We start from the raw sequence: 24,411 nt of genomic DNA on the forward strand, positions 1-24,411 counted from the left end.
GGCCGGTCTGAGTATTTCACAATCTGCTCAGTTACTGGGATTTTCACGCACAACCATTTCTAGGGTTTACAAAGAATTGTGTGAAAAGGGAAAAACATCCAGTATGCGGCAGTCCTGTGGGCAAAAATGCCTTGTGGATGCTAGAGATCAGAGGAGAATGGGCTGACTGATTCAAGCTGATAGAAGAGCAACGTTGACTGAAATAACCACTCGTTACAACCGAGGTATGCAGCAAAGCATTTGTGAAGCCACAACACGCACAACCTTGAGGCGGATGGGCTACAACAGCAGAAGACCCCACCGGGTACCACTCATCTCCACTACAAATAGGAAAAAGAGGCTACAATTTGCACGAGCTTACCAAAATTGGACTGTTGAAGACTGGAAAAATGTTGCCTGGTCTGATGAGTCTCGATTTCTGTTGAGACATTTAAATGGTAGAGTCCGAATTTGGCGTAAACAGAATGAGAACATGTATCCATCCTCTGATGGCTACTTCCAGCAGGATAATGCACTATGTCACAAAGCTCGAATCATTTCAAATTGGTTTCTTGAACATGACAATGAGTTCACTGTACTAAAATGGCCCCCACAGTCACCAGATCTCAACCCAATAGAGCATCTTTGGATGTGGTGGAACGGGAGCTTCGTGCCCTGGATGTGCTTCCCTCAAATCTCCATCAACTGCAAGATGCTATAATATCAATATGGGCCAACATTTCTAAAGAATGCTATCAGCACCTTGTTGAATCAATGCCACGTAGAATTAAGGCAGTTCTGAAGGCAAAAGGGGGTCCAACACCGTATTAGTATGGTGTTCCTAATAATTCTTTAGGTGAGTGTATATATATATAGCCTTTATGCCATTAGTCCCCATTATCAGCCCTTATGCTTCATTAGCCCCCATTATGCCTCTCTAGCCCCCATCATCAGCCATTATACCTCATTAGCCCCCATTATGCCTCTCATTAGCCCCCATATGCCTCTCATTAGCCCCCATATGCCTCTCATTAGCCCCCATTATGCTTCTCATTAGCCTCCATTATGCCTCTCATTAGCCCCCATTATGCCTCTCTAGCCCCCATCATCAGCCATTATACCTCATTAGCCCCCATTATGCCTCTCATTAGCCCCTATATGCCTCTCATTAGCCCCCATATGCCTCTCATTAGCCCCCATATGCCTCATTAGCCCCCATTATGCTTCTCATTAGCCTCCATTAGGCCCCCAGCAGCCTCATTTTTTATAAAATAAAAAAACACTTACCTCTCTGCTCCTGGACGGCGCCGCTCCTCGCGGTCCGCGATTTTCTTCCTCCTGATGTCGGCTCTCGGCTGTGCGCTCTGAACTGGCGCGCACAGCGTGACGTCACAAAGCGCCTCACGCTGTGCGCAGCCCTGCACAGCCGACAGCCGAGGACCAGGAAGCGGTAAGTAAAGAGCTTTCACCGCTTTCTGGTCCTCTGGAACTAATGAGCGCTTCCAAAATGGAAACGTTTCATTAGTATTCGATGGCCAGCAGGCTTGATTAGGTTGTGCCCAGGCACACCCGGCACACCCCGTGCGCACGCCTATGCCTATGCCATTTTTACCAATTCTACCCCATTTGGAATTTTTTTTCCAGATTACAACTATTTCGTATACAATATTACCCCATGATGACCAGCTCTATAACTGTATGGCAGAATTCGTCAGCTTAAATATGGAGCCTCCTCCCAAGCGCAACAGGTGCCATAGCTGCTGAGTTTCTGTTATTTTAAACAGCAGAGAGCCAGGGCTATTGTCTGTAATTAAAGATGGCCTTGCGGTTCGCCCGGCAGTCGGTTTGCGGCGAACTTTGCTCGTTCGCGATTCGCCGAACAGGCGAACATATGGCGATATTCGCAATGCCAAATTCTTTTACATTATGAAGAACTTAGACCCATGACACATCCATCAGGTGGTACAGGACAGCCAATTGAGACGTTTCAGCACATGGACATACTCCCTACCTTATAAATAAACCTGATCTGGCCGCCATTTTACATTCTGTCTTTTGTCAGTGTAGGGAGAGGTTGCTGTGTGGAGCAGGGAGAGACTGTTAGGAACAAAAATGCTATCAAATAGGGCACAAAAGACCTTTTAAGGACTTGTATAGGTGTGCTATTGATAGGTGTGCAGTACAAAGGAGTGTAATGCACTTATAATATACTTTCTAACATAGAAAGCATATTATAGTGTATTTGTATTGTGCAGCAGTGGTGAGCGGTTCTGCAGCGATACTGCAGCTACACAGAGTGACAAACGCAATTAGAAAAAATAATTATCACTGGTGTGATTTTCCAGTTGCCCCCCCAAAAAACTGATAGAAGCGGGGTGTTATATACCAATAATATACTTTCTATATACTGCATTTGGGTACAGCAGCATTTATTTGCGGTTTTGCGGCGCTCCCTCTGCTACACACATGACAAACGGTATTGGAAAAAATAATTATAACTGGTGTGATATACCAGTCGCCCCCCAAAAAAACTGATAGAAGCGGGGTGTTATATACCAATAATATACTTTCTATATAGTGCATTTGGGTACTGCAGCATTTGTTTGCGGTTTTGCTGCATTCCCTCTGCTACACACAGTGACAAACGGTATTGGAAAAAATAATTATAACTGGTGTGCGCATGCGCGTACGCGAAAATTATATTGCTGATATTTCGCGTTGAAAAGAATAATAAATGGAGATTGCAAATTCAAATAAAACATCTGGTATGTCACTGTCCATGTTGTGGGACTATTTGTGCACTTCTAGTAATTATTTCTTGGCTTCAAATGTGCGCTGAAGGTTTTTCAGGTGCACCTGCCATTAAAATGAATGGGACCCACTGCGAACTTACGGTTCGCCAACATTTGATCGCGTTCGCGAACCGTCCCGGCAGATGTTCGTCCATCACTATCTGTAATCAGTAATAATGGCAATCACAGACCTTTAACCCTCAGATTCTGTGGTCAAATATGACTGTAGCATCTGAGAGCTAAAAAACCCAGGAGCACACGCTCCCAGGGCTGAGATTGGGAAATGTGTTCCTTAGTGGTAATAGATCTAAGTGTGTATAAGGCTTCCAGTCCTATTACTGGTATATTCCAATGCGGGCCTCTAGGTGGCAGCACTGCATTAAAATATAGTATACTGAATTTTGACGAATGGCATAATGGAAAAAAAAAATTTCCATTGTGTCATATCCCAAAAAAAACGGAATCAAAAGTGATCAAAAAGTCATACACATCCCAGAATGGTATTAATAAAAACTACAGATTGTCCGACAAAAAATAAGCCCACACACAGCTCTGCAGACTTATGATAAAATGAATGGAGATAATTAGTGTTGAGCTAAGTGACGCATTTGAAGCAGAATTAGGCCCGAAGTTTAGGATAATTTTGATTTGCAACAAATCTGAATTTCCTTGCACTTTGTGGTAACAAATCAGGTTTTCCTAAAATTGTGGTTGCACTATCCCATGTGATGTCACAGCGCTATAAAACCCTCATTCCACATGGTCTCCGCCATTGTCCTGTGAGCTGAGCATAGGGAGAGACATGGCAAGCGCTCATGCTCTAGGGACAGTGTTGCTGAAAACGAATACTAGAATAATATTGGGGAGGGAGAGTGCAGGGAGACTGCTGGGAGACTGCAGGGAGACTGTAGAGAGAGTGCAGCGATACTTATTCTGCGTCAGTTTTATTTTTTACTACATTTACTTATTCCTACCTCAGCCATAAACTAAGATATGTAATTCAATACCAATAAGATCGAAGCCTTTATTATTACGGTGCCTGAGATCCAACCAATACCCTCCACCATTCGGGTGGCCAGGTCTTAATGATGACCATCCTCATCTTTTGCTGGCTTTACTTCTTTCAAATCATCCTTCAGAGTCTCCATGTCCTAGAAATGTCAGCAAGGTGCAGAGAGAGGAAGATGATGTGGAAAAAGAGAAAAAACTGATGGCAGAAGAAGGGCTCCCACCTGCAGGGCAGGAGAGCACTGGGGTTGGAGAAGTGGGTATACAAGCTGCTTAATATTCAGTGTTTGCTGTCAAATAACCTTCAGGAGAGAACAGCGGGCAAGAACAGCAATAGATTCCATATTGTGCCCCCAAACTAACCAGCCAAACCCCATACAGTAACAGCCCTCATTTAAAGTAGCATTAAAGATGCTGCGCGACCATTAACTATGAAGACCAACTATACAGTGCGGTCTTCATTAATAAATGGAAGGCAGCTGCGGGCTAATTGCCCGCATGGTTCTTCACCACAGCATGGCTGCAACGTGCCCGCAGCATGGCCACTCCATGTGGCCGTACCCTAAGGCAGAGTGGCCTGGGTATATCCGATTTATAGATATTTGTGAGAAATTAATTTGGAACAAATAGAATTTTTGGACAAACTTTGACGAAGCTGCCGTCAAATTTTTATAAACATCTCTAGCGATAATGGTGATAAAAAGAAACAAATATTTTGTCCAAAGTTTTTCATTTTTGTCAGTATGAAAAACTTATACAAAAACTATACAAATGGAATTTCACTGTAATCAGACTGACCAAAAGAATAAAGGGCACACGTCAGTTTTACCACATAGGGAACGCTGTAAAGACAAACCCCATAAAACTATGGCGAAATTAAAAAAAAATTCCAATTCCACCTCATTTGGAATATTTTTACAGCTTCCCACCACATTGTATATGCAACAATAAATGGTGCCATTAGAACGTACAACTTATCCAGCAAAAAACAAGCCCTTATTGTGTGAATATCTAAGTTTACAATGTTTTACTTTTAGACAGTATTAGTAAATCTGCCCAATAGTGTATCTGTGTTATATGTGTTTGCTTTCTTAGACATGGGAAGATTTTACTGGATAATGATTTAGAAGAGAGCAGTAGTGTCATCTGGCTGGATGACGTCACCTGTACAGGCAAAGAGCCCACGCTCACCCAGTGTAGCAAGAACGACTGGGGCAAGAATGACTGCAGTCACCAGGAAGATGTCCACATAGTGTGTTATCCAGATATTGACCAGCACAGGACATTATCTGGTAAGTAATCTGTAACTTTCTTCCCTCACTTTCTTCTTATCTGTTATTTATTGATTACAGTCATTACTTATAAGTGATCTTCCTCTGCAGTGAGGGATGTGCTTATTTTTTGGATATTTCTACTGACTTATAAGGAAAGACTGTTGCTTCTTTTCATATATGAGATTGCTGGGGCTGCTTCCAGCTTTACTTTTGGACATATGCAGAAGATAGCAAGAATACATTGTAGCCCTGTTAACAGTTGATTGATACTGTACTTCCTATCTCTTGGTTCTCTAATATATCTTTCACAAGTATACATAGTCTATAAAATGTAATATGAACTGAATTTCTTTTTGTGGTGGTGGTGGGACCTTTGACTGTAGTGTCCCTGGCTAAACATATGGCATGTCCACTCCGATAGTCCATTTATGCACTTAGATTGCACTGCTCAAATTTATTAGGGCACCATTTAAATGTTTTCATCTGAAGTAAGGATGAACAAACAAGTTCGGTCCGAACTTTGCCATTTTTTGTATGGCAGATGAACCTAAATCTTTCTTAGTTAGTTTTGGATGAACCAACTAAAACGGCAAGTAGTGCCATTGTAGTGCACATGTCAGTGGGAAAAAAGCACTAGGGAGGTAGAAGACTGGTTCTCACATGACCCTGAGAGGAAGTGTGTGTGTGGGGGCTTGACCAAATTGGCTCCCAGGCTGACAGACATCTTGGATGAGCCAATCAGTCCTGCAGCAGTCAAGGAGGTGCCTTAGCAGAACAAGCAGAATGGCATTCTGTGCTGGTCTGTGAAAGAGGGTGGTTGGGTGTTACAGTGTCTGCCAGGAAAACGAAGGAAGTTACGGACAGTGAATAATCAATCAGGGACAGCCAGAAATCAATCAATCAAGCTTATTGCCAGGGACAGTGAAGGGAAAGGCTAGGATTCCAGAGAAGAATTGTGTGTGTTATATACAATAGAGATATGCAGGGCATCTGACAGACAGGGAAAGAGGAGACAGGACCTGTGGTTGGCTGTGCCTGCTATCAGAACTGCAGGTGCACCTCAAAAGCAGCTACCTGCAAGAAAATACTTTCATTCTTTTTCCCCATTTTCACAGAAATCTTTTTTTTTTTTTTTTGGTGTTTAATACATATACTGTATATATATATATATATATATATATATGTGATTACAATCTACCTGTGTGTGTTAAGTGGAAATTGAGTGTCAAGCCTCAATCGTATTTTTCCGTATTTTCAGTTTCCACACGGGTGAAATATAATTTTTTTTTTTTTGGGGGGGTCTTTCAATTTAACTAAGCAGCATATATAAGTGACTACTGTAGCAATATCCATGGTGTACCAGCGATCTACCTGTGTGTGTTAAGTTGAACTCAAGCGTCGTCCATTTACGTATCCACACGGTCGCAATTTTATTTAAACTTTTTGGGGGGATTGTTAAATGTAATTAAGCCAGCATATATTTTTGATTACTACAAGACACAAGGTAGAGCACCTGTTACTGATAAAGAGAAATTGAGCCTCAGGCCTCAATTGTCCATTTCCGTGAATTTCCACACGGTTAAAATGTAAATGTTTTTTCGGAATTTTTTAATTTAATTAAACCAGTATATAGGTGATCAACACCAGTGGACAAGGATAACGAATTTTAGCCTAAATCAGTTTCCCTTTATTTCTGTGTTCACAAACACTTCACAAAATCAATTTATTTATTTTTTATTTTGGACTCATTATATTGAAACTACAGAATATACTTGATTACTACACCAATATACAGGGTTGCACATAAAAGTATCTGGGAGTGATAATGAATTGGGGCCCTAATCCGTTTTCCTATTTCACACGTTTTATTTTTATTTTTTTGGGGGGTTGTTGATTATATTCAAACTAGCAGCATATATATGTGTTTACTACACCAATACCCGAGGTAGTGCAAAACATTCTATGAGAGGCCCAAAAATATGGCTACTTGGGCACGCCGGCCAGAATGGACATTTGTATGCTTGCTTGCTTACTCAGTGACTGTCCTATTGTTGACATCAAGCAGTCTAATGGTTACTGGATAGCCATGCTTTTAGACCCTCACTGCCAAGGCAAAATGGGGGGAATGTTTTCCTCTGGCAGAAAGGGAGGACAAATTACATTACTACCAGGAAACACTGTGTACAGAGCTTGCTGTTGTCATCATCAGCATCATCTTCTTCTCCTGCTAAGACTACTCTTTGTCCTAGGCTTCATGAGACATCTGTAATGGCCATGAAAAAACTTTTCTCCACCAGCAATTAGCTTGTCTACAAACTGAACCACCACCTGGCCATGATGCTGGCGAAGCCCCACCTGCCATTGTAGTAGAGCCTTGTATTCTCTGCGCATCAAACTGCACTCCATGGTGGATACCTGGAGCAGCTGTTATGGGCAAGGGTAGTACATGTCTTTCACGGCCCACTGGATCAAAGTTTTTTCTGGCAGTAGAGGAGCAACACCCCAGCAACATGGCCAGGTCCTTTTGACCACCTACCACCATATAATAGGGCTGGCTCCCACAGAAGGAACTTATCTGCCTCCTCCACCTCCTCCGTCATGGACATGATCCCGTCCCCAAAAGCAGCAGGGCACAGGGTCACTCGCATTACCCCTCCTTCCTATCATGTCAGGTCAAGCATTGCCACGCCTTTTTGGAACTGATCAGCCTGGGAGAGAGTAGGAACACTGGCGAGCAGTTGCTCAAGTACATCAAGCAGTAAAGATCCCACTGGCTGTCACCCCGCTCAGGGCCGGCCTTTGGGGTGTGCGGGCTGTGCGGCCGCACAGGGCGCCATAGTAACAGGGGCGCTGGGCGGCCGACAGCTCGCAATGTAATCTGCGGCAGGCGAGGCTGTACTTGTGTTCTCCCTCAGGGCGCCCCCTCCATCTCCCCCTCCCCTGTCTGACCTGCCTGCTGCCCCCGCCGCTGCCAATAAGAAGAGAGACAGGAGGAGGAGGGGAGGGGCTGTGGCCACTGCGCCACCAATAAAGAAAACTGACCTGAATACAAATACAGGAGGCGGGTGCCGCAATCAAATAGCCGGCACCGACCTCTGTGACAGGGAGCTGCGATCAGCGGCAGTTGAGTTAACCCTTCAGGTGCGATACCTGAGGGGTTAACTGCCGCTGATCGCAGCTCCCTGTCACAGAGGTCGGGTGCCGGCTATTTGATTCCGGCACCCGCCTCCTGTATTTGTATAAGAAACGTTGGTGGCACAGTGCGCCCCCCCCCCCAAACACCCCAGTATAAGAAACAAACATAATTGGTGGCTCAGTGCGCCCCCCCCCTAGTATAAGAAACGTTGGTGGCACAGTGCGCCCCCCCCAGTATAAGAAACATTGGTGGCTCAGTGGGAAGTGCCAATGAGGGTTAAAAAATAATTTAAAAAAATTAACTCACCTCCTCCAGTTGATCGCGTAGCTGCCGGTCTTTCTTCAGGACCTGTGGTGACGTCACTGAGCTCATCACATGACCCATTACCATGGTGATGGATCATGTGATGTATCATGTGATGAGCACAGTGATGTCACCACAGGTCTATTGACAGGTCATGAAGAAAGAACAGAAGACGATCAATTGGAGGAGGTGAGTTAATTATTTTTTTATTTTTTAACCCTCATTGGCACTGCCCACTGCGCCACCAATGTTTATTATATTGAGGGGGGGCGCACTGCGCCACCAATGTTTATTATATTGAGGGGGGGCGCACTGCGCCACCAAAGTTTATTATACTGAGGGGGGGCGCACTGCGCCACCAATGTTTATTATATTGAGGGGGGGCGCACTGCGCCACCAATGTTTATTATATTGAGGGGGGGCGCACTGCGCCACCAATGTTTATTATATTGAGGGGGGGGCGCACTGCGCCAATGTTTATTATACTGGGGTGTTGGGGGGGCGCACTGCGCCACCAATGTTTATTATACTGGGGTGTTGGGGGGCGCACTGCGCCACCAATGTTTATTATACTGGTGTGATGGGGGGGCGCACTGCGCCACCAATGTTTATTATACTGGGGTGTTGGGGGGGCGCACTGCGCCACCAATGTTTATTATACTGGGGTGTTGGGGGGGCGCACTGCGCCACCAATGTTTATTAAACTGGGGTGTTGGAGGGGCGCACTGCGCCACCAATGTTTATTATACTGGGGTGTTGGGGGGGGCGCACTGTGTCACCAATGTTTATTATATTGGGGGGGCGCACTGCGCACAACGATGGGTTAGGGAAATTTCACAGCAGAGTGCGCATGCGCTGGGAGCCTCGCCGGCGGTTAGGGTAGGGAAAAATTATGGGCCAGTGCACAGGTGCGGTGATCGGATGGATGTTCTCAGCAGGACACCGGCCGACACTGCGCATGCGCTGGGAGCCTCACCAGCGGTTAGGGTAGGGAAAAAGCACTGGCCCGTACAGCCAGACAGCTGAGAAGCGCTCACAGGAGCTTCTCAGATCCTCCTCCTTGAATTTCTTTGTTTTGGTTTAGTTTCTCATCTCGTTAGTCTATCTCAGCTGTCATGCAGTCAGACTGATCGCTACCCTTTAAGTTCCTCCCCATAATGCAGTAGTGTGCGGCTGATACAACTTCCTGGAGTGTGTGTGCATGCTGTTCCCAGTTCCCAGTTCTCAGTCGTCAGTCGTCTGCAGATAAGTGCTGTTTATGTATTTATGTTTTTGTCTTTTCTGGATCCAGGTGACCCTGACTCCCTCCGTGTCAGTTTAGGGAGCCGGTGGTCGTGTCCCTTCACTATTGTAGGGTCTTCAGGTAATAGATAGCCGAGGAACGTGGATATGCGGCCATCCACCTTTGGGGTGTTCGCATAGGCTGAGCAGTGAGGGAGAGCGGCAGCTCTATTGCAGGGGTCTCCCTTTGTCCCTTAGTTGTGGATCCAGAGAGACATTGTTTATATGGTATTGTCTTGTTTCCTGTACACCATCCGTGACATTATCAGCCGCCAAAACCGTCTCAAGCATGGATCCGGTTTCACTTTTGGCTGAACGCCTCCAGGGTCTTTCATTGGAGGTAGCTGATCTCCGTAGGATTTTTTCTCAGTTTCAAGTGACCGGTTCAGCTTGCGTTCATGGAGTTTGTGCTGAGCCCAAGATCTCGCTCCCGGATACGTTCTCTGGGGGTAGTGAGAATTTTGTGCGTTTTAAAGAGGCTTGCAAACTCCATTTTCGCCTTCTTCCCCATTCTTCTGGTGATGAAGAACGGAGGGTGGGGATCATTGTATCGCTGCTCAGGGGTAACGCTCAGTCTTGGGCCTTTTCGCTACCGGAGGGGGCACGGCCCCTCCGCTCAGTGGATGAATTCTTTTTAGCCCTGGGTCAGATATATGATGATCCGGATCGTATTGCTCTGGCTGAGTCTAGACTACGTCTGTTATGCCAGGGTAAACAATCCGCAGAGATATACTGCTCCGAATTTCGGAGATGGGCAGCTGATACTGGTTGGAATGATGCTGCACTCCGAAGTCAATTTTGCCATGGTCTTTCAGAGGGATTGAAAGATGCATTTTCCTTTCATGAGAGGCCTATCTCCTTGGACTCTGCTATGTCTCAGGCCGTTCGTATTGACAGGCGTCTTAGAGAGAGACGAGAGATCTCTCCTTCCTGTCCTACTCAGTCTCGGAACAGTGCAGCGGTCTCATTCTGTGCGCAGGAGTCTCAGTCGCTGTCAGCCCCTTCTGAGCAGGAGCCCATGCAGCTGGGGTTGATTGCCTCTGACAATAGAAGATTCAGCCCGCATGGGAGGGTTTGTTTTTGTTGTGGAGATATAAATCATTTGGCAAATGTTTGTCCCTCAAGGAGATTCAGGCAGTTTTCTGGGAGTAATAAAGAGACAAAAAGGAAAAAATCTTTTAAAAATGTTCCGTCTGTTACTATTGGCAGGGTTGAGGCGGAAATTGAAGGTTTTCCGTTTGCTTGTAGTTCCCGTTTTGTCCTGCCTGCTAGGGTGGCGCTAGAGAGCAAGAGCATTTTTTGTGAGATTTTTGTGGATAGTGGAGCAGCTGTCAACCTCATTGATAATCAATTTGCAATAACTCATGGTTTCCAGGTATGCACTTTGGGAAGGGATATTCCTGTTTTTGCTATTGATTCAGCTCCACTTTCTCAGAAATCATTAAAGGGCATAGTTCACAATATCCGTTTAATTGTGAGTGATGCTCATGTTGAGGATGTGTCATGTTTTGTCCTTAGCGGTTTGCCTACTCCTCTAGTGTTGGGGCTACCCTGGCTCACTAAACATAACCCCACCATTGATTGGCAAGCGAGGCAAATAAATGGTTGGAGTAACTTTTGCAGAGAGAATTGCCTCACAACATCTGTTTCTGAGGTTTCTACTAAGACTGTACCACCTTTCCTCTCTGAATTTTTGGATGTCTTCTCTGAGAGTGGAGTTCAGAGTTTGCCTCCGCACAGGGAGTATGATTGCCCTATTATTCTCATCCCAGGCGCCAAGCTGCCTAAATCTCATTTATACAATCTCTCCCAACCTGAGAGGGTCGCTATGCGGGCTTATATCTCTGAGAGTTTGAGAAAAGGACACATACGACCCACGAAGTCACCTGTTGCCGCTGGTTTTTTCTTTGTTAAGAAAAAAGATGGTTCTTTAAGACCTTGTCTGGATTTCAGAGAGCTGAACAGTATCACTATTCGTGATCCTTATCCGCTTCCTCTGATCCCGGACCTGTTTAACCAGGTTGTTGGGGCTAAAGTCTTTTCCAAATTAGACCTAAGAGGGGCATACAACCTGGTTAGGGTCAGAGAAGGAGACGAATGGAAGATGGCTTTCAATACCCCTGAGGGCCATTTTGAGAATTTGGTTATGCCTTTTGGTTTGATGAATGCCCCAGCCGTTTTTCAGCATTTCGTCAACAGCATTTTTTATCATTTAATGGGAAAATTTGTATTAGTGTATTTGGATGACATTTTGATTTTTTCTCCTGATTTCAAGACTCATAAGGAACACTTACGTCAGGTCTTGCTCATTCTGCGGGAGAATAAATTATATGCGAAACTGGAAAAATGTGTGTTTGCGGTTCCAGAAATCCAATTTCTGGGGTTTCTTGTCTCCGCTTCTGGTTTTCGCATGGACCCCGAGAAGGTCCGCGCTGTGCTTGAGTGGGAGCTTCCTGAGAACCAGAAGGCGCTGATGCGTTTTTTGGGCTTTGCCAATTATTACAGGAAATTTATTTTTAATTATTCCTCTGTTGTTAAACCACTCACTGATATGACCAGAAAGGGGGTAGATTTTTCTTCCTGGTCGGTAGAGGCGCGTAAGGCCTTTTCTAATATCAAGGAAAGTTTTGCTTCCGCTCCCATCCTAGTACAACCTGATATTTCGTTACCCTTCATAGTTGAGGTTGATGCTTCTGAGGTAGGGGTGGGTGCGGTCTTGTCTCAGGGTTCCTCTCCTGCCAAATGGCAACCGTGTGCCTTTTTCTCAAAGAAACTCTCCTCCGCAGAGAGAAATTATGATGTGGGAGATAGGGAATTGTTGGCCATCAAGTTGGCTTTTGAGGAATGGCGCCATTGGCTAGAGGGAGCCAGACACCCTATTACCGTGTTTACTGACCATAAAAATCTGGCCTATTTGGAGTCAGCCAAGCGTCTGAACCCGAGACAGGCCAGATGGTCTTTGTTCTTTTCAAGGTTTAATTTTGTTGTTACGTTCCGCCCTGGGGTTAAGAATGTGAAGGCAGATGCCCTGTCACGTTGTTTTCCAGGAGGTGGGAATTTTGAAGACCCGGGTCCCATTTTGGCTGAAGGTGTGGTGGTCTCTGCTCTTTTTCCTGAATTGGAGGCAGAGGTGCAGGCAGCCCAGTCAGAAGCTCCTGATCTTTGTCCTCCTGGGAGGTTGTTTGTGCCTCTCGCTTTGAGACACAAGATTTTTAAAGAACACCACGACACGGTCCTTGCTGGGCACCCGGGGGCAAGAGCCACACTGGATCTCATCGCTCGGAGATTCTGGTGGCCTGCGCTTTGTAAGTCGGTTGAGGGTTTTGTGGCAGCTTGCGAGACTTGCGCTCGTGCCAAGGTCCCTCATTCACGGCCATCAGGTCCTCTCCTTCCTTTGCCCATTCCTTCCCGTCCTTGGACACATCTGTCCATGGACTTCATAACGGACTTGCCTCGTTCCTCGGGGAAGTCTGTGATTCTGGTGGTGGTGGACCGATTTAGCAAAATGGTGCATTTTATCCCTTTCCCTGGTTTGCCCAATGCTAAGACGCTGGCGCAGGCATTTATTGACCACATTGTCAAATTGCATGGGATTCCTTCAGACATAGTCTCTGATAGGGGCACGCAGTTTGTTTCCAGATTCTGGAAGGCTTTCTGTTCTCGCTTGGGGGTTCGGTTGTCATTCTCTTCTGCTTTCCATCCGCAGTCGAATGGCCAGACGGAGCGCGTCAATCAGAATCTGGAGACATATCCGCGCTGTTTTGTGGCGGAGAATCAGGAGGATTGGTGTTCTTTTTTGTCCCTTGCTGAGTTTGCTTTAAATAACCGTCGTCAGGAGTCCTCTGATAAGTCACCATTTTTTGGTGCATATGGGTTCCATCCGCAGTTTGGGACTTTCTCTGGAGAGGGCTCTTCTGGTTTGCCTGATGAGGACAGATTCTCCTCGTCTTTGTCATCTATTTGGCAAAAGATTCAGGATAATCTAAAGAGCATGAGTGAGAGATATAAGCGTGTGGCGGATAAGAGACCTGTGCCTGGTCCGGACCTGAATGTTGGTGATCTGGTGTGGTTGTCTACCAAGAATATCAAATTGAAGGTTCCCTCCTGGAAGTTGGGTTCTAGGTTTATTGGGCCTTACAAGATCCTGTCTGTCATCAATCCTGTTGCCTACCGTCTTGATCTTCCTCAGACTTGGAAGATCCATAATGTTTTTCATAAGTCCTTATTGAAACCTTATGTTCAACCTATTGTACCCTCGCCTTTGCCTCCTCCTCCGATTATGGTTGATGGAAATCTTGAATTTCAGGTCTCTAGGATTGTGGATTCTCGTCTTGTCCGCGGTTCCCTCCAGTACCTCGTTCATTGGGAGGGTTATGGTCCTGAGGAGAGGATGTGGGTCCCAGTGATGGACATTAAGGCCTCTCGTCTCATCAGGGCTTTCCATAGGTCCCATCCTGAGAAGGTGGGCCCTGAGTGTCCGGAGTCCACTCCTAGAGGGAGGGGTACTGTCACAGCCAGACAGCTGAGAAGCGCTCACAGGAGCTTCTCAGATCCTCCTCCTTGAATTTCTTTGTTTTGGTTTAGTTTCTCATCTCGTTAGTCTATCTCAGCTGTCATGCAGTCAGACTGATCGCTACCCTTTAAGTTCCTCCCCATAATGCAGTAGTGTGCGGCTGATACAACTTCCTGGAGTGTGTGTGCATGCTGTTCCCAGTTCCCAGTTCTCAGTCGTCAGTCGTCTGCAGATAAGTGCTGTTTATGTATTTATAATTTTGTCTTTTCTGGATCCAGGTGACCCTGACTCCCTCCGTGTCAGTGTAGGGAGCCGGTGGTCGTGTCCCTTCACTATTGTAGGGTCTTCAGGTAATAGATAGCCGAGGAACGTGGATATGCGGCCATCCACCTTTGGGGTGTTCGCATAGGCTGAGCAGTGAGGGAGAGCGGCAGCTCTATTGCAGGGGTCTCCCTTTGTTCCTTAGTTGTGGATCCAGAGAGACATTGTTTATATGGTATTGTCTTGTTTCTGTACACCATCCGTGACAGTGAGGCTCCCGGTGCATGCGCAGTGTCGGACGGTGTTCAGCTGAGAACATCCATCCGATCACTGCGCCTGCGCACTGCCCCATAGTTTTTCCCTACCCTAACCGCCGGCGAGACTCCTGGCGCATGCGCACTCTGCTGTGAAACTTCCCTAACCTGACGTTGTGCGCCTGCGCGGCGCTGCACACCTCCTCACGTCATGTCCGGTGCGACCGGAAGTGACGAGGGTAGGGAAATCTCACGAAGTAGGGAAGTATGACATTACACCGGCCTTTGGGGTGTGTGGGCTGGTAACTACTTGGTTGGATAGTCAGCCAGCCTATGCCATGATGCCAGCAACAAGCAGTGTTTTTTTTTTTTTTTTTGGGGGGGGGGGCGCCACAAGGTTAGCTCGCACAGGGCGCCTGGACACCTAAGGCCGGCCCTGACCCCGCTGACTCCAACTGGGCAAGGTGGTTAGTGACAATGGGCGCAACATCGTGGCAGCCCTGAACCTGGGCGAAATAACACATGCTCCCTGCATGATGCACGTCATCATCCTAGAGGTGCGCAGCACTTTCTAAATAAGTACACTGGCTTGTGCAAGGTGCTGACAAACTCCAGGAGACTGTCCAAGCAATTTAGCCACTATTGTGTGACAAGGAACCCTCTCCTGGACCTGCAGGGACAGAACGGCCTGACACTACACTGCTTAATCCAAGACTTGCCAACTCTCTGTACTTTGACATTGCACATGCTCAAGCATCTGTACAAGCAGCTGAAAACCGTTAATGATTTTGTCATGCACCAGACAGCCTCAGCAGCATGGAGTATGTGTTGCTCCGAGGTCAGACAGTGGCAGCTCATCCGAGACGCCTGTCAGGTGCTCAAGCCCTTCGAAGAGGCCACAAAGTTTGTCAGCAGAGACAACTGCGGTATAAACAATGTCATCCCTCTCATATTTTTCTTAGAACAGACAATGACGCTCATGCAGTAGGGGACCATAGCATTAGAAGAGCAGCTGAAGCCCATACAGTCCACTCTATAGCTGTTGGGGATGCACAAAGGGAATCTGGCATGGAGGAGGATGATGACGAAGAAGGAGAAGGAGTTGGAGGTGGAGGGGCAAGAGGACAATGATGAGGATGGCAACAAGACACCCAGTCGTCTCAGTGGGTGGTGGAACTGGAGAGAAGTGGCTTCTCGGGCACGACGGCCAGAATGGTTTTCCGTATGCTTGCTTGCTTACGCAGTGACTGGCGTATTGTTGACAGCAAGCAGTCTGATGGTTACTGGATACAGAAAAGAAGAAAAAGAACACAGCCACCAAAAAGGCGCCAGAAATAAAAATAAAAAAATGTAAAAAAAAGTGTTTTTAATAAAAAATAACGCTTCAAGTAAGAAACACCCCTTTCCCCTGATTTTATAATGAAAAATTGAAAGAAAAGGGGAAAAAAACACATATTAGGTATCACCGCGTCCGTAACAACCGATTCTATAAATATATCACATGATCCACCCCGTCCGATAAACACCATAAAACATACATCACAAAAATTGCAACACCAAGCGATCAAAAAGGCGTATGCCCCCCAAAATAGTACCAATCAAACCGTCACCTCATCCTGCAAAAAATTAGACTCTACCTAAGGGCTCTTTCACACTTGCGTTCTTGTCTTCCGGCATAGAGTTCCGTCGTCGGGGCTCTATGCCGGAAGAATCCTGATCAGGATTATCCTAATGCATTCTGAATGGAGAGAAATCCGTTTAGGATGCATCAGGATGTCTTCAGTTCCGGAACGGAACGTTTTTTGGCCGGAGAAAATACCGCAGCATGCTGCGCTTTTTGCTCCGGCCAAAAATCCGGAACACTTGCCGCAAGGCCGGATCCGGAATTAATGCCCATTGAAAGGCATTGATCCGGATCTGGCCTTAAGCTAAACTTCGTTTCGGCGCATTGCCGGACCCGACATTTAGCTTTTTCTGAATGGTTACCATGGCTGCCGGGACGCTAAAGTCCTGGCAGCCATGGTAAAGTGTAGCGGGGAGCGGGGGAGCAGTGTACTTACCTTCCGTGCGGCTCCCCGGGCGCTCCAGAGTGACGTCAGGGCGCCCCAAGCGCATGGATCATGTGATCGCATGGATCACGTCATCCATGCGCATGGGGCGCTCTGACGTCATTCTGGAGCGCCCCGGGAGCCGCACGGACTGTAAGTATATTGCTCCCCCGATCCCCGCTCCTACTATGGCAACCAGGACTTTAATAGCGTCCTGGGTGCCATAGTAACACTGAACGCATTTGGAAGACGGTTCTGTCTTTAAATGCTTTCAGTACACTTGCGTTTTTCCGTATCCGGCGTGTAATTCCGGCAAGTGGAGTACACGCCGGATCCGGACAACGCAAGTGTGAAAGAGGCCTAAGACAATCGGTCAAAAAAAATTAAAAAACTATGACTATTAGACAATGAAGACACTAAAATGTTTTTTTTTGCTTCAAAACTGCTATTATTGTGTTAAGGTAGACTGATTAGGTATTGCCTCATCCATAACAACCTGCTCTATAAAAATATCACATGATCTAACCCCTCAGGTGAACACTGCCAAAAAAGCTATTTTTTTGTCACCTAACATCACATAAAGTGCAACACCAAGCGATCAAAAAGGCGTATGCCCCCCAAAATAGTACTATTCAAACTGTTACCTCATTCCACAAAAAATTAGACCCTACCTAAGACATTCGGTCAAAAAATAAAAAATCTATGGCTCTCAGACTATGAAGACACTAGAACATCAGTTTACGACCACATGTGGGGTGCTTATGTAAACCGCAGAATCAGGGTAATAACTACTGAGTTTTGTTTGGCAGTTAACCCTTGATGTGTTAAAGAAAAAAATGGATTAAAATGGAAAATCTGGCAAAAAAAAGAGAAATTTAGAAATTTCACATCCATTTTCCTTTAATTCTTGCGGAACACATAAAGGGTTAACAAAGTTTGTAAAATCAGTTTTGAGTAACTTGAGGGGTGTAGTTTCTACAATGGGGTCATTTATGGGGGGTTTCCACTATGTAAGCCCCACAAAGTGACTTCAGACCTTAACTGTTTCTTAAAATGTGGGTTTTAGAAATGTTCTTAAAAATATTAAGAATTGCATCTAAAATTCTAAGCCTTCTAACGTCCGAAAAAAAATTAAATAACATTTACAAAAATGATGCCAACATAAAGTAGACATATGAGGAATGTTAAGTAATACATTGCTGCCCATAATTATTTATACCCCTGGCAAATTTTGACTTAGTTACTTTTTTTCAACCAGCAAGTAATTTTTTGACGGTAAATGACATAGGTGTCTCCCAAAAGATAATAAGACGGATGTACAAGAGGCATTATTGTGGGAAAAAAAAAAATTCTGCTTTTATTTACATTTGAGCAAAAAGTGTCCAGTCCAAAATTATTCGTACCCTTCTCAATAATCAATAGAAAAGCCTTTATTGGCTATTACAGCAATCAAACGCTTCCTATAATTGCAGACCAGGTTTTTGCATGTCTCCACAGGTATTTTTGCCCATTCATCTTTAGCAATGAGCTCCAACTCTTTCAGGTTGGAGGGTCTTCTTGCCATCACCCTGATCTCCCTCCACAGATTCTCAATTGGATTCAAGTCTGGACTCTGGCTGGGCCACTCCAAAACCTTAAAGGGACACTGACAGGGCCAAAAAGCATATTAAGGTATATATATGACCGTACAGGTCTTATAAAGTGTATAAGAATCATATAAGTATCCCCCCTGTCCACCTTATAACTACAGTAATGTGAAGTTTTATAACCTGCTGGAATCGGGTTCAATCTGCCCAAGGGGCGGTGCTTTACCTCAGCTTGCGCCCAGCCAGCTGAGGTGAAGCACCGCCCCTTGGGCAGATTGAACCCGATTCCAGCAGGTTATAAAACTTCACATTACTGTAGTTATAAGGTGGACAGGGGGGATACTTATATGATTCTTATACACTTTATAAGACCTGTACGGTCATATATATACCTTATTATGCTTTTTGGCCCTGTCAGTGTCCCTTTAATGTTGTTGTCTGCTAACCATTTCTTCACCACTTTTGCTGTGTGTTTTGGGTCATTGTCATGCTGAAATGTCCACTGGTGCCCAAGGACAAGTTTCTCTGCAGACTGCCTGATGTCGTTGAGAATCCTCATGTATTGCTCTTTTTTCATGGTGCCGTTTACTGTGATTAGGTCCCCTGGTCCATTGGCTTAAAAACACCCCCAAAGCATTAGGTTCCCACCACCATGTTTGATAGTGGGGATGGTGTTCTTTGGGTTGAAGGCTTCTCCTTTTTTACTCCAAATGAAGGAAACATCATTGTGACCAAGCAATTCAATTTTTGTTTATCTGACCATAACACAGAAGACCAGAAGTCTCCTTCTTGGTCCTGATGAGCTTTTGCAAAGGCCAAGTGAGCTTTTGTGTGCCTTATCTGGAGAAGTGGCGTCCTCCTTGGTGTGCATCCGTGGAACGCAGCAGTGTGCAGTGTCCGTTGGATTGTCTGCCTTGAGACATTGCCACCAGCAGAGCCCAGATTCACCAGGATGGCCTTGGTGGTGATCCTTAGATTCTTTTTCACCTCTCTAACTCTCCTCCTGGCCAACACAGGTGTCACTTTTGGCTTCCGACCACGTCCTCTGAGATTTTCCACAGTGCGGAACATCTTGTATTTTTTTAATAATACTTTGCACTGTAGCCACTGGAACTTGAAAACATTTAGAAATGGCCTTGTAGCCCTTTCCTGACTTGTAAGCAGCCACAATGCGCAGCCGCAGGTCCTCACTGAGCTCCTTTGTCTTAGCCATGACTGTCCACAAACCAACTGCAGAGAGCTGCTGTTTTTCACCTGCTGAGTTGATTAAAACAGCTGTTCCCAATTAATCAGGTTAATTAGGATGCTTTAGAACAGCTTGGACTATTTGGAATGGTATATAACTTTTGATTTTCCCACAGACTGTGACAGTTTTTGAAGGTTATGAATAATTTTGGACTGGACACTTTTTGCTCAAATGTAAATAAAAGCTGAGAAATGTTTTTTTCCCACAATAATGGCTCTTGTACATAGTCTTATTATCTTTTGGGAGACACCCATGTCATTTCCCGTCAAAAAATTACTTGCTGGTTGAATAAAAGTAACTTTAAGTCAAAATTTGCCAGGGGTATTAATAATTATGGGTAGCACTGTAAATATTTTATGAGGTATCACTTTCTGTTTTAAAAGCGGAGAGATTGAAATTTTGAAAATTTCTCTAAATTTTGGTTAAATTTGGTATTTTTTTTATAAATAAAGGTGAAATATATTGACTCAAATTTATGACTATCATGAAGTGCAATGTGTCACGAGAAAACAGTATCACAGTGTTCCAAAGTTATTACCACATAAAGTGACACATGTCAGATTTGCAAAAAATGGCCTGGGCAGGAGGGCGAAAACTGGTAGAAAGGGTTAAATTCAGAGTCCTATGATGCTATAGGAGGTTATATACCAACTTTTAGGGCAATTGGAGTAACTTTGGTTCGGCCCAAAACGATTCCAACCATTTCGAAAATTTGGCAAACCAGACCCAAAACAAATCCAGACTGATTCCCTCATCTCTAATCTGAAGGCATGATATTGTAATGACAGGTTCTTTAATAGCCTAAGTAGGCAAGAGAGGTTTTGGCTGACACAACCTATTTGGAGCACTGGTGGTGGCAAAACTGTTTTTGATATATCGGTCTAATAAGCCCAATTAGGTGATAAATGCTGTAAAATGCTACGATCTGAACATTAACTCAACGAATAAAATCTCTTATATAAACCAAAGTGATAACTACAAAGTATAGCCATTGGAACCAGGAGACATCTTTGCACCTATGGTATAATGGTATGGTTATAGTGTCCCTTAGGCACTAGGGACCGTGTGGGACTACAACATCTGCACCCTCTACAGTTATGCCCCAGTGGATGAATAGATGGATAAATATATACGTAAAAAATAGGTAGATATGATATTAGGTGCCAGGGCAATAATTCACACTAGTTTAAAGTGCCAGAGGAAGCGCAAACCAGCGCGAAACGGCTGTCGCTGCTTCACTTGCTGTGAAACTATGCATGTTGTTTCAGCCCCAAAGTTTTAATATGTGGAAGAATAAAGGAACGTATATTCTACAGTGGTGGGTGCCGCGTTCTTTTACTTCTATATACAACTATTTTAAAGTGCCTTTGCCTGATGCAAAGTTAAAGGGGGCAAATGATTTTATCATGATTATTTGTCCCCCATTCACTTTCAATATTGTCAGCAGCATATCACCTGTTGGCACATGGGGATATACTGCAGACAAATGTCAATTTAAAGGGACACTGACAGGGCCAAAAAGCATATTAAGGTATATATATGACCGTACAGGTCTTATAAAGTGTATAAGAATCATATAAGTATCCCCCCTGTCCACCTTATAACTACAGTAATGTGAAGTTTTATAACCTGCTGGAATCGGGTTCAATCTGCCCAAGGGGCGGTGCTTCACCTCAGCTGGCTGGGCGCAAGCTGAGGTGAAGCACCGCCCCTTGGGCAGATTGAACCCGATTCCAGCAGGTTATAAAACTTCACATTATTGTAGTTTAAAGGTGGACAGGGGGGGTACTTATATGATTCTTATACACTTTATAAGACCTGTACGGTCATATATATACCTTAATATGCTTTTTGGCCCTCTCAGTGTCCCTTTAAGGTGCTGCACGTAAGACGCGATCACCCGTTTTGAGCTTTTGTTGGGTGATCAGTCGTACTAACATCAACATACAGTTATACAGAGGTTAGTTTGTAATAATAATTGTCCAGATCCTCAGTGTAAAAGGACCCTTAGTTGGGCAGATATTAGATTGATGATAGATAGATAGATAGATAGATAGATAGATAGATAGATAGATAGATAGATAGATGATAGTGTGGGGATTCGCTCTGGTAGACAGGACAAGCGGATGCAGTATAGAGGCAAAGACCAGTTTGTAATTCAAAAACTGAAGTGTTTTATTCACACTTATGGCAACAAAACAGTACGACAGTCCATTTGCAGTTTTGGTGTTCGTTCACACCTAGACAGTTCATACAGCAAAAGAGTCACCTGTTATTCTAGGTGTTAGTTCACACCAGGTTGGCATTGCTCAGGACAGAGCAGACCTTCCAAACTTAGGCCTCCAGGGTAGCACACGGCTCAGATCCTAATCCAGCGATTGCCAGAGCTCCTCTGTCAGAGAGAGAGGTAATTACCACCAGCTGACACTGCTGGCTGGGTTTTTTATATAGGCCAGTCAAGACCCAGCCTGGAACGGGGGGAGTAGTCACCCACCCAGTACTTTGACTACTCCCAGTAAGAGCCATCCCGGATCAGCTATTACAGCTATACTAAATAGCTAGGTGTCAAACAGCAACTGCTGCTGACACATGAAAACTGGCTCTTACTCCACCGAGGCCAGGAACCTCGGTGACACATACCTTCCGTCAACGACGTTCCCTTGCACCTTCCTACAATAGATAGATAGATAGATAGATAGATAAACATACATACATCGATAAATAAGATATCATAGGTAGATACTAGGATAACATAGAAACAACGAGACAGTATGGGGAAGAGTGATGGCATTAGCGTTGGCTCTTCCCCATACTCTGGAGGTGTAAATGCACTGGTCTCCTCCGCTAGCGATCCTTCCCGACAATCTGCTTGTACATCAACATGTAAAGGGACCTTTAGATGGGTAGATATTGGATAGATAGATAGATAGATAGATAATAGATTAGATAATAGATGGATAGATAGATTAGATGATAGATAGATAGATAGATAGATAGATAGATATATTAGATAATAGATAGATAGATAGATAATAGATAGATTGATAGATGATAGATTAAATAAAATAGATTGGATAACATAGATAGATGATAGATATATAGATAGATAGATAGATAGATGATAGATAAATAATAGATAGTAGATAGATAGATAGATAGATATATGATAGATGATAGATATATATAGATAGATGATAGATAGATAGATAGATAATAGATAGATAGATAATAGATAGTAGATAGATAATAGATAGATAGATAGATAGATAGATAGATAGATAGATAGATAGATATTAGATAGATTGATAGATGATAGATTAAATAAAATAGATTGGATAACATAGATAGATGATAGATATATAGATAGATAGATAGATGATAGATAGATAATAGATAGTAGATAGATAGATAGATCGATATATGATAGATGATAGATATATATAGATAGATAGATAGATAGATAGATGATTGATAGATAGATAGATAATAGATAGATTGATAGATGATAGATTAAATAAAATAGATTGGATAACATAAATAGATGATAGATATATAGATAGATATTAGACAGATAGATAGATAGATAATAGATAGATAGAATATAGACAGATAGATAGATAGATAGATAGATAGATAGAATATAGATTATAGATAGATAGTTAGATAGATAGATAGATCCTCATTGTAAAAGGACCCTTAGACAGGTAGATAATAGTTAGGTAATAACAAGAAGCTAAACAATAGCTTACAGTATATGACAGATACAAAGGTTTAGCTCCTTTTGCCTAGTGCATAAGCTTGCAGATTCTGAATTATTTCTCTTTTACCATCTGGGACAGGGTGATTATAAATTGTCATATATTCGTTTCTGGTGAGCCTAGGAGTATTAGAGGTGACATTTTAATGCTGCCATTCATTGTGCTTCTGGCTGGATGCCTCCTTCCACTGTAAAAGAAATTTAAGTAGCAGCCACTGTGATTTTATATGAGCTTGAACAGAAAGAAAGTGAAGCAAGCAGAAAACAAGGCATAGAAGTGAGGAAAAAGACTATTCTTTACTGCAGTAGATAACAATATGGATGCCATAGAAAAAGAAATCTAATGAGCTCCTACCTATTATTAATGAAAGCCTCTTACAACTAATGAAGTGTACAATCCTAATAACAGACCCGATCTTGTGTATAAGGGGATATACTGTATCTGGAAGCAGGATTTAAAAATGCAGTAATTAATTAGAGAAAAGGTAATTAGCCTCATTTCATTGTAAGCACGTATTTCACGCACATCCTTTGTGATTTGATGATTTAGTGCGAAGACTAAAGACACAAGGTAATTTTGTCTCTCGTGCTGACTCAAAGAATCATTTCATTTTATCGTCCCATTTTAACAAATCCCAAGTCTCTTCTTCCTTTAATCGTGTAAAATGTGAAACCAGCAGGTTCATTATATGAACTTCAGTAACAGACAGTGCCTTGAAAAAGTGTTCCTCTCCCTTGAGCGTTTCCATGTTTTCACATTTCACCCACAAACTTAAATGTATTTTATTGGGATTTTATGTGCTAGACCAACACAAAGTGTAAAGTGAAAAGAAAATGATACTTGGTTTTCCAAGGTTTTAATAAATAAAAATCTGGAGAGCGTGGCGTGCATTTGTGTTCAGCCCCCCTGAGTCAATACTTTGTAGGACCAGCTTTCGCTGCAATTACAGCTGCAAGTCTTTTGGTGTATGTC

General features: G+C 44.0%; 1 protein-coding gene across 2 annotated transcripts in view; it reads left to right on the plus strand.

The window, feature by feature from the left end:
* PRSS12 (serine protease 12) overlaps positions 1-24,411 on the plus strand; it is a 200,405-nt gene that overhangs the window by 108,340 nt on the left and 67,654 nt on the right. For both annotated transcript variants that reach the window (XM_040418279.1, XM_040418280.1), the window contains one exon: positions 4,875-5,071. In XM_040418279.1, coding sequence (XP_040274213.1) covers positions 4,875-5,071 — 197 coding nt within the window. The remainder of the gene's footprint in view (positions 1-4,874; positions 5,072-24,411) is intronic.

This window comes from Bufo bufo, chromosome 2 (assembly GCF_905171765.1).
Source record: "Bufo bufo chromosome 2, aBufBuf1.1, whole genome shotgun sequence".
Classification (NCBI taxonomy): Eukaryota; Metazoa; Chordata; class Amphibia; order Anura; family Bufonidae; genus Bufo; species Bufo bufo.